Below are 11,721 nucleotides of genomic sequence, written 5' to 3' on the forward strand. Positions count from 1 at the left end.
GAAGGGCAGCGCGCTATGTGCTCAATAAGCACAGGTACAACCATCGTACCTCCAGTGTGTCAGAAATGTTGGACCACCTAAAGCTGCGCCCTCTAGCAGATAGACGTAGAGATGCTCGTCTGACCATGCTTCATAACATTGTAAACCAGAAAGTCGCTATCGTAAAATCAGACAGATTAATCCCTACAGTTAGAAAATCCCGAACAAACCACCAGTTTTCGTATCAAATTCCCCACTCAAAAACCCAGACCAGAAAGGCATCATTCTTCCCTCGAACTATACCCGAGTGGAATAAACTCCCACCTGACATTATTTCGAGCCCCACAACGGAATTATTCAAATCAGCCCTCTACCGTCACCTTTCAAACGCAAATTAGACCATCTCGTATCTTTTAAAAACAATCTCTTTCCATGTTTCACTCCTCGTCTGACATTTTATCTTCAAATGGTTAAAGTTGGTCAGTACCATTTAGAAGTAGAAGTAGAAGTAATTGCATTATGTAAGCGAGTCATTTACTGCACGAGTTGCCACCCCTGGCACATGTAAGCAAGTTACAGACCCCATCAACCTTTTGACCTGCACCGGAAATGACCTTTCCAATTCGAATTTGTCACGGTGAAAGTTGAAACCCACCCGCCCTTTCCCTTATTTGGTAGAATGGATTTCTGGGCTTCTTTCCTTCATTTTGCAGGATTTGGTGGGAGATTTGAATGCAGGCCAAGGTGATGTTAATTAATGGATCGAGGCGTGCTTAGTTATTTGGTTTGCACCTTGTGAAAAGTGGACTGTCAATGTTGATGGAGTGTGCTTTACATGCAATGTAAGAACATATACATTGGTTTGTATTAAATGACTTAGTAACTAAGGTATGTATGGACTTGACAAGGCAGTAGCCAGTGTTTGGCAGGACTTTGCTAACATCAGTTCATTTTGACAATTATAAATACATTTTATTTGCATATATAAGTGTATTGACATAAATACTTTATGATCATTGGATTCTCCTTGATCACAAAAGACTTTAATTAATTTAATTGACAATTGCTTGGAAAAAATTAAAACATATGCGGGCAGTGAGTGACGCCCTCTTGATGCATATGTGTAACCTCGGTATTAACGGTGTAACCTAGGTATTACCGGTGTTACCTAGGTATTAACAGTGTTATCTAGGTATAAACGGTGTAATCTGGGTATTAAAGGTGTACCTAAGTATCTAATAGTGTAACCTAGGTATTAACAATGTAACTTAGGTGTTAACAGTGTAACCTAGGTATTAACATTTTTACCTAGGTATTAACGGTGTTAACTAGACATTAACAGTGTTACCTAGGTATTAATAGTATTACCTAGGTATTAACGGTATAACCTAGGTTTAAACGATGTAACCAAGGTATTACCAGTGTTATCTAGGTATTAACAGTGTTACCTAGGTTTAAACGGTATAACCTATTTATTAACAGTGTAACCTACGTACTAACGGTGTAACCTAGATATTAACAGTGTGACATAGGTGTTAACGGTGTAACTCAGGTATTGACGGTGAAACCCAGGTATTAACTGTGTAAACCAGGTATTAAGGTGTTACCTAGGTATAAACAGTGTAACATAGGTATTAACAATGTAACATAGGTATCAACGATGTAACCCAGGTAATAACGGTGTAACATAGTTATTAACGGTGTAACCTAGGTATTAACGGTGTACCCTAGGGGTATTAACAGTGTTACCTAGTTATTAACAGTGTTACCTAGGTAACACTGTTAATTACATTGTTAGTACCTAGGTAACATTGTTGATACCTAGGTTACTCTGTTAATACCTAGGTTACACTGTTAATAGCAAGGTAACATTCTAGGTTACACTGTTAATACCTAGATAACATTGTTAATACCTAGGTAACATTGTAAATACCTAGGTAACATTGTTAATAATACTTAGATAACACTGTTAATACCTAGGTTATATCATTAATACCTAGGTAAAACTGTTAATACCTAGGTAACACTTTTAATACCTAGGTTATATCGTTAATACCTATATAACACTGTTAATACCTAGGTTACATTGTTAATATCTAGATAACATTGTTAATACCTAGGTTACTAGGTATTAACAGTGTTACCTAGGTATTACAAGTGTTATCTAGGTATTAACGATATAACCTAGGTATTAAAAGTGTTACCTAGGTATTAACAGTGTTATATAGGTATTAACGGTGTAACCTAGGTATCAAAGGTGTTACCTAGGTATTAACAATGTAACAAAGGTATTAACAAGTGTTATCTAGGTATTAACGGTGTTACCTATATATTAACGATGTTACTTAGGTATTAACAGTGTTACATGTGTTATATAGGTATTAACGGTGTAACCTAGGAATTAACGGTGTAACCTAGGTATTAATAGTGTTACTATTAACGGTGTAACCTAGGTCTCAACGGTGTAACCTAGGTATTAACAGAGTAACCTAGGTATCAACAATGTTACCTAGGTACTAACAATGTAATTAACAGTGTTACCTAGGTATTACAAGTGTTATCTAGGTATTAACGGTGGTACCTAGGTATTAACAATGTTACCTATGTATTAACAGTGTAACCTAGGTATTAACGGTGGAACATAGTTATTAACGGTGTAACCTAGGTATTAAGAGTGTTACCTAGGTATTAACGGTGTAACCTAGGAATTAACGGTGTAACCTAGGTATTAATAGTGTTATCTAGGTATTATCGGTGTTACCTAGATATTAACAATGTTACCTATATATTAACAGTGTAACCTAGGTATAAACAATGTAACCTAGGTATTAACGATGTAACCGAGGTATTAACAATGTAACCTAGGTATTAACGATGTAACCGAGGTATAAACAATGTAACCTAGGTATTAACGATGTAACCGAGGTATAAACAATGTAACCTAGGTATTAACGATGTAACCGAGGTATAAACAATGTAACCTAGGTATTAAGAATGTAACCTATGTATTAACAGTGTAACCTAGGTATAAACAATGTAACCTAGGTATTAAGAATGTAACCTATGTATTAACAGTGTAACCTAGGTATAAACAATGTAACCTAGGTATTAACGATGTAACCGAGGTATAAACAATGTAACCTAGGTATTAACGATGTAACCGAGGTATAAACAATGTAACCTAGGTATTAAGAATGTAACCTATGTATTAACAGTGTAACCTAGGTATAAACAATGTAACCTAGGTATTAAGAATGTAAACTATGTATTAACAGTGTAACCTAGGTATTAACGGTGGAACATAGTTATTAACGGTGTAACCTAGGTATCAACGATGTATCCCAGGTAATAACGGTGTAACCTAGGTATCAACGATGTAACCCAGGTAATGACGGTGTAACATAGTTATTAACGGTGTAACCTAGGTATTAACAATGTAACCTAGTATTAACAGTGTTATATAGGTATTAACGGTGTAACCTAGGTATCAACGATGTATCCCAGGTAATAACGGTGTAACATAGTTATTAACGGTGTAACCTAGGTCTCAACGGTGTAACCTAGGTATTAAGAGTGTTACCTAGGTATTAACGGTGTAACATAGTTATTAACGGTGTAACCTAGGTCTCAACGGTGTAACCTAGGTATTAACGGTGTAACCTAGGTCTCAACGGTGTAACCTAGGTATTAAGAGTGTTACCTAGGTATTAACGGTGTAACCTAGGAATTAACGGTGTAACCTAGGTATTAACAGTGTTATCTAGGTATTAACGATATAACCTAGGTATTAATAGTGTTATCTAGGTATTAACGGTGTTACCTAGATATTAACGATGTTACCTAGGTATTAACAGTGTTACCTAGGTATTAACAGTTTTACCTAGGTATTAATGGTTTAACCTAGGTTTAAAAGATGTAACCTAGGTATTCAGAATGTTACCTAGATATTAACAATGTTACCTATATATTAACAGTGTAACCTAGGTATTAACAGTGTTACCTAGGTATTAACGATATAACCTTGGTATTAACAGTGTTATCTAGGTATTAACGGTGGTACCTAGGTATTAACAATGTTATCTAGGTATTAACAGTGTAACCTAGGTATTAACAATGTAACCTAGGTATTAACAATGTAACCTAGGTATTAACAGTGTAACCTAGGTATTAACAATGTAACCTAGGTATTAACGATATAACCTAGGTATTAACAGTGTTATCTAAGTATTAACGGTGGTACCTAGGTATTAACAATGTAACCTAGGTATTAAAAATGTAACATATGTATTAACAATGTAACCTAGGTATTAACAGTGTTATCTAAGTATTAACAGTGTAACCTAGGTATTAACTATGTAACCTAGGTATTAAAAATGTAACATATGTATTAACAATGTAACCTAGGTATTAACAGTGTTATCTAAGTATTAACGGTGGTACCTAGGTATTAACAAAGTAACCTAGGTATTAACAGTGTTATCTAGGTATTAACGGTGGTACCTAGGTATTAACAAAGTATCCTAGGTATTAACAGTGTTATCTAGGTATTGACGGTGGTACCTAGGTATTAACAATGTTACCTATGTATTAACAGTGTAACCTAGGTATTATCAGTGTTACCTAGGTATAAACAGTGTTACCTAGGTTTTAACAATATTACCTAGGTTTTTACAGTGTAACCTATGTTTTAACAGTGTAACCTAGCTATTAACAGTGTTATCTAGGTATTAACGATATAACCTAGGTATTAACGATATAACCTAGGTATTAACAGTGTTATCTAAGTATTAACGGTGTTACCTAGGTATTAGCGATGTTACCGAGGTATTAACAGTGTTACCTAGGTATTAACAGTGTTACCTAGGTATTAATGGTTTAACCTAGGTTTAAACGATGTAACCTAGGTATTCAGAATGTTACCTAGATATTAACAATGTTACCTATATATATTAACAATGTAACTTAGGTATTAACAATATTACCCAGGTATTAACAGTGTAACCTAGGTATTAAAGGTGTAACCTAGGTATTAACAGTGTAACATACGTATTAACAGTGTAACCTAGGTATTAACAGTGTAACCTAGGTATTAAAGGTGTAACCTAGGGATTAACAGTGTAACATACGTATTAACAGTGTAACCTAGGTATTAACAGAGTTACCTAGGTATCAAAGGTGTTACCTAGGTATTAACAATGTTACCTAGGTATTAACAATGTTACCTAGATATTAGCAATGTAACCTAGGTATTAACAGTGTAGCCTAGGTATTAACAAGGTAACCTAGGTATCAAAGGTGTAACCTAGGTATTAACAGTGTTACCTAGGTATTAACGGGGTAACCTAGGTATTAACAAAGTAACCTAGGTATTAACAGTGTAACCTAGGTATTAACAGTGTTACCTATGTATTAACGGTGTAACCTAGGTATTAACGGTGTACCCTAGGTATCAAAGGTGTTACCTAGGTTTTAACAGTGTAACCTATATATTTACAGTGTAACCTAGGTATTGACAATGTAACCTAGGTATCAGAGGTGTTATCTAGGTATTAACAATGTAACCTAGGTATTAACAGTGTAACCTAGGTATCAACAGTGTAACCTAGGTATAAACGGTGTAACCTAGGTATCAACAATGTTACCTAGGTACTAACAATGTAACCTAGGTATTAAGAATGTAACCTATGTATTAACAGTGTAACCTAGGTATAAACGGTGTAACATAGGTATCAAAGGTGTTACCTAGGTATTAACAATGTAACAAAGGTATTAACAGTGTAACCTAGGTATTAACAGTGTAACCTAGGTATTAACAGAGTAACCTAGGTATCAAAGGTCTTACCTAGGTATTAACAATGTTACCTAGGTATTAACAATGTTATCTAGATATTAACAATGTAACCTAGGTATTAACAGTGTAACCTAGGTATTAACCGAGTAACCTAGGTATCAAAGGTGTTACCTAGGTATTAACAATGTAACCTAGGTTTCAACTATGTAACCTAGGTATTAACAGTGTTACCTAGGTATTAATAGTGTTACCTACGTCTTAACGATATAACCTAGGTATTAAAAGTGTTACCTAGGTATTAACAGTGTTGCATAGGTATTAACGATATAACCTAGGTATTAACAATGTTACCTAGGTATTAACAGTGTAACCTAGGTATTAACGGTGTAACCTTGGTATCAACAATGTTACCTAGGTACTAACAATGTAACCTAGGTATTAAGAATGTAACCTATGTATTAACAGTGTAACCTAGGTATTAACAATGTAACCTAGGTTTCAACTATGTAACCTAGGTATTAACAGTGTTACCTAGGTATTAACAGTGTTACCTAGGTATTAACAGTGTTACCTAGGTATTAACGATATAACCTAGGTATTAACAATGTTACCTAGGTATTAACAGTGTAACCTAGGTATTAACAGTGTAACCTAGGTATCAACAGTGTAACCTAGGTATTAACGGTGTAACCTTGGTATCAACAATGTTACCTAGGTACTAACAATGTAACCTAGGTATTNTTTACCAGAAGTTTTTAACTTTTTCTTATTTACTTCAATTCATCATATCACAGTGACATCAAAATGAAAGTGATGGCAAATATTATCATAACGTGATAAAATAATAATTGCTACATTAAAACTTTCTACACTCGTTTTTATAAATATCAAATGACATATGCAACGCATTCAAGGTCGTTCTATATATAAATAGATATATAACAAAGATGTCATTTTTAATGACTTTGTCGGACACAACAGGTAAGCAAAACCTTGCACTGTGAAAGATTATTTTTCGTTCCTTCAACCGGTATTTCATATATATCACTATATAACTTTCTTCTGGTGCACATTTGCAGAGTTTGCCAATAAAAATGTTTATGCTGATCTTTCTTACCTGAAAATTTCGTATAGAAAAACACAACATGCATTCTTTCAATTACGGTTTTAATATATTGGTTTTGAATTTTCAGTTCTGGGAAGTTATTTCCGATGAACACGGAATTGACCCCACGGGTACATACCACGGAGATTCTGACCTTCAGTTGGAGAGGATCAATGTGTACTACAATGAAGCCACAGGTAAACATGTTGTATGTTATCCAGTTATTGGTTAAGTAATAGGATTATTTGAAATATTGCCTTACTTTTCAATGACATCCAGTATTTGTCTTTGATGTTGGTTTGACTATTTTTGTCCCTTTGTTTAAAAGGAGGCAAATATGTTCCCCGAGCAGTGTTGGTGGATCTGGAGCCTGGAACTATGGACTCTGTCAGATCTGGTCCTTTCGGACAAATCTTCAGACCGGACAACTATGTGTTCGGACAGAGTGGTGCTGGAAACAACTGGGCTAAGGGACATTACACCGAAGGTGCTGAGCTGGTAGACTCTGTACTTGATGTTGTGCGTAAGGAGGCAGAAAGTAGTGATTGTCTACAGGGATTCCAACTTACTCATTCTCTTGGTGGTGGTACCGGCTCAGGAATGGGAACACTCCTCATTTCGAAAGTCCGAGAGGAATATCCCGACAGGATCATGAACACATTCTCCGTTGTACCATCACCAAAGGTTTGTTGTTAAGGTTTTCTATTGAATAAATTTGATATATCCCGTAAGAATGGTAAATCAAAAATATTTTTAAAGAGCGTTTCAACTCAGGCGTACTTTTCTAGATAACAGGAAGATTTGCATTAAGTGATACATGTACATGTAAATTATTACGGGTTTTTTCTCTTTTATTTGAATGATCAAGAGTGGTTTATAACTCCAAATTATTGTTTCAGGTATCAGACACAGTGGTGGAACCATACAACGCAACCCTCTCGGTACATCAATTAGTAGAAAACACAGATGAAACATTCTGCATCGACAACGAGGCTCTATATGACATCTGTTTCCGTACCCTCAAGCTGACCACACCCACATACGGTGACTTGAACCATCTTGTCTCCGCCACCATGTCCGGAGTCCCCACCTGTCTCCGATTCCCCGGTCAACTTAACGCCGATCTCCGTAAGTTGGCTGTCAACATGGTGCCCTTCCCCCGTCTCCATTTCTTCATGCCTGGTTTCGCTCCTCTCACATCTCGTGGTAGCCAGCAGTACAGGGCTCTTACCGTCCCAGAGCTGACCCAGCAGATGTTCGACGGCCGTCTCATGATGGCTGCCGTTGATCCTCGTCACGGACGTTATCTGACCGTTGCTGTCATTTTCCGAGGCCGAATGTCTATGAAAGAGGTAGACGAACAACTCCTGAATATTCAGAACAAAAACAGCAGCTACTTCGTTGAGTGGATCCCCAACAACGTCAAGACTGCCGTCTGTGATATCCCACCACGTGGTCTCAAGATGTCTGGTACCTTCATTGGTAATAGCACCGCCATCCAGGAGCTCTTCAAGCGTATCTCCGAGCAGTTCACTGCTATGTTCCGTCGTAAGGCTTTCTTGCATTGGTACACTGGTGAGGGTATGGACGAGATGGAGTTCACAGAGGCGGAGTCAAACATGAATGACTTGGTGTCTGAGTACCAACAGTACCAGGATGCCACAGCCGAGGAGGAGGGAGAGTTCGAGGAGGAAGAGGGAGAGGAAGAGGCTTAAATGCTTTGAACCCTTGAAACATTGAGAACATTTTAACAGAAATCTAGTCCATCTGATTTCAAAGCTTGATTTTGACATCTAGTAAGAGTCGACAGAATTTTCAGAGTTTGATGAGGAGGAAGAAGGAGAGGAAGAAGAAACGTGATTTACCCGAGATAACTTAATCAAAAGGAACTACAATACCAAAACTTAACTATGTATACATTAACATCGCGAAATCGCAATTTGTTTTAACACTAAATGATATAAAACTGCCTGATAATGACTTCGCTAGTAGTTTTCTTTTTGAACTGAAACACATAATATAAGCTCATCTGGTCCAAAGGACCATGGTGAGCTTATGCCGTGGCGCAGCGTCCGTCGTCGTCGTCCGTCGTCAACTTTTTCTTTAAAACCTATCTCCTCCTAAACGCCAAAGAGGATTTTAACCAAATTTAGTATGAAGCATCACTAGGGGAGGGCAATCATTTCTTAAACAAGAGGCCCAATGGGCCTGCATCGCTCACCTGGTATTAATCTCACAATTGTAACATTAAAAGTGGACTAAAATAAAGCTACAAGCAAAATATCAGTGTCTTCACTTAAGTCATTCAGAAGAACATGTTAAACGATTTAAACACATTTGACCCCTATGACCTTGAAAGTCAAACACTGACATTAAATTTATCAAACTTTATAGCCCTTCATTCCAGAATGCAACTTGTCAAATATCACCACCCTAATGGCCCTATACCTTCTGTTTACTGAGACGATGACTTTTAAGATTTTTGCACTGTGGACCAGATGTGACCTTGAAAGTGTGTCAAGGTCATTCTCATGAACAAGCAATCACTCTGGACGCTTTAGTTATTCATAAGAAGATTTTTTTGTGTGTTTTTAAGACAAATAACCCCTGTGACCTTGAATATGGGAGAAAGTAATTCATTTGAACAAGCTTCGTAGCCCTTCATGCCAATATCCGTCTCGCCAAATATCATCACCCTGGGCCTTTTGATTATACAATATAAGTCGTTTAAAGGTTTTTTTTAATAATTGACTCCTGTGACTTTGAATATAAGCGAAGGTCATTCATTTGAACTTAGTTGGTAGCCCCTCATCTCAGCATGCTACTGATCAAATATCATCACCTGGACCGTTTGGTAATTCAGAAGAAGTTGTTTGAAGGTTCAAACATATTTTAACCCTATGTGACCTTGAATATGGGTGAAGATCATTCATTTGAACAAAGTTGATATCCCTTCATCCAAGCATGCTACTGGCCAATACCATCAGCCTAGGCCTCTTAGTTATTCAGAAGAAAATGTTCAAAAAGTTCAACATATTTGACCCATGTGACCTTGAAAATGGGCAAGGTCATTCATTTGAACAAACTTTGTAGTGCTTCATCCCAGCATGTTAATGGCCAAATATCATCATCCTGGGCCTTCTGGTTATTCAGAAGAATTTGTTTATAGATTTTAACATATTTGACCGCTGTGACCTTGAAAGTAGGTCAAGGTCATTCCTTTGAACAAACTTAGTAGCCCTTCATCCCAGCATGCTACTGACCAAATATCATTAGCCTTGGCCTCTTGGTTTTTCAGAAGACGTTTAAGTAAAAAGTTGACGACGGACGGACGACGCACCATGGCATAAGCTCACTTGGCCCTTCGGGCCAGGTGAGCTAATAAATGAGGTTGGTCCGGCCCCTGGGGTCAGGGCCCTTACGGGCAACTTAGCTAAATTTGCTTTAAAACGCATCTCCTACTTAACGCCAGGGAGGATTTCAACCAAATTCAGTCTAAAGCATCACTACGGGAGGGCAATCAATTCTTAAATAATTCTTAAATAAATGAGGTTGGTTCGACCCCTGAGGCCAGGGGGGGGGGAGCCCTTAAGGGGCCCTTAGCTAAATTTGCTTTAAAACATATCTCCTGCTTAAGGCCAGAGAGGATTTCAACCAAATTTAGTCTGAAGCATCACTAGGGGAGGGCAATCATTTCTTAAATAATTGAGGTTGGTTCGATCCCCGAGGCCAGGGGGTCGGGGCCCTGAAGGGGAACTTAGCTAAATTTGCTTTAAAGCGCATCGCCTCCTAAATGCTTGAGAAGATTTCAACCAAATTTGCTCTGAAACTTCACTGGGGAGGGCAATCATTTCCTAAATAAATGAGACTAGTTCGACTGCTGGGGCTAGGAAGACCGGGCCCCAAAGAGGAAAGTTATCTAATATTTTGCTTTAAGACGCTAATATCCCCTAATTGCCCGAGTGGATTATACAAAATTTGGTCAAAAACATTATTGAGGAAGAACAAACATTTCTTATTTGAATGAGGTTGATTTGGCCCCTGCGTTCCTAAGAAATGGTACAGTTAGATTATCATATTATATGTGTAGTTTACATAAATTGTTAAAAAATGGTTTCTAGGTTTATAAAAGCTTATAGTTGAATGAAAATTAAAGTATGGTCTAATTACAACCTGTAATATGACATATTACTTATTTCAAAATCTGTTTACATGGCAACTCAATGTAGACCTCTGATTAGTTAAAAGCCAGATACTGTGGTCCCAGTTGGATTAGAACACAGATCTTGTCTAATTTTGAGGAAATTTCATATAAAGATGTACTAATGCATTCAGTTGTAATGACTTAAATATAAAACCAGGTGAGCGAAACAGGTCCAATGGGCCTCTTGTTTTTTATCGATTTTGCAGTTTTTTTTACTTATTTTTTAGATTTTAGTTTACAGTTTTTTATATATCACAATATAGCCACCTTCATATTTCAGTAAATTAAGCTTAATAACTAGCCTCGAATTTTGATTTTGATGTAGATTTTCTAGGACATGGATCGTACAAAGCTGAATGGAGAATAAGCGCTAGAGTTGAAACAGAACAAATTGAGAACGAAAAATAGCGTATAGTAATTACTACAGTATGATTATTATTGTTATACACATTTATTCAGTCAGTCGCGAGTTAAACTGATAAATATGATATTTTTCTTTCGAATTGCATGTCGACAAAAAAAGGCAGGCCTTTGGAATGCTTGACAAAGAAATTTTTACTCATTAGATGAATCGTTCTGCAAATTGCTTAATCAAAGCACACCTAAAAGCATTATAGCATTGACCAAACGAAGGAATTCTGT

General features: G+C 36.8%; 1 protein-coding gene across 1 annotated transcript; it reads left to right on the forward strand.

Annotated features, from left to right (window-relative positions):
* Positions 1 to 6,900: 6,900 nt before the first annotated feature.
* Positions 6,901 to 8,859, forward strand: LOC110462468 (tubulin beta chain-like). Its single transcript, XM_021516422.1, has 3 exons — positions 6,901 to 7,072; positions 7,204 to 7,559; positions 7,775 to 8,859. The coding sequence occupies exons 1-3, from the start codon at positions 6,916 to 6,918 to the stop codon at positions 8,588 to 8,590; spliced, it is 1,329 nt and encodes a 442-aa protein (XP_021372097.1). The 5' UTR covers positions 6,901 to 6,915; the 3' UTR covers positions 8,591 to 8,859.
* The last annotated feature ends 2,862 nt before the right edge of the window (positions 8,860 to 11,721 follow it).

This window comes from Mizuhopecten yessoensis, unplaced genomic scaffold (genome assembly GCF_002113885.1).
Source record: "Mizuhopecten yessoensis strain PY_sf001 unplaced genomic scaffold, ASM211388v2 scaffold10797, whole genome shotgun sequence".
NCBI lineage: Eukaryota > Metazoa > Mollusca > Bivalvia > Pectinida > Pectinidae > Mizuhopecten > Mizuhopecten yessoensis.

Excerpts from the sequence above, each read along its gene's own strand:
- LOC110462468 (XM_021516422.1), top strand. The coding sequence starts at position 6,916 with ATGCATTCTTTCAATTACGGTTTTAATATATTGGTTTTGAATTTTCAG. Across the intron at positions 7,073-7,203 it reads GTACTACAATGAAGCCACAG|GAGGCAAATATGTTCCCCGA; the intron begins GTAAACATGTTG and ends TTTGTTTAAAAG. Across the intron at positions 7,560-7,774 it reads CCGTTGTACCATCACCAAAG|GTATCAGACACAGTGGTGGA; the intron begins GTTTGTTGTTAA and ends TTATTGTTTCAG.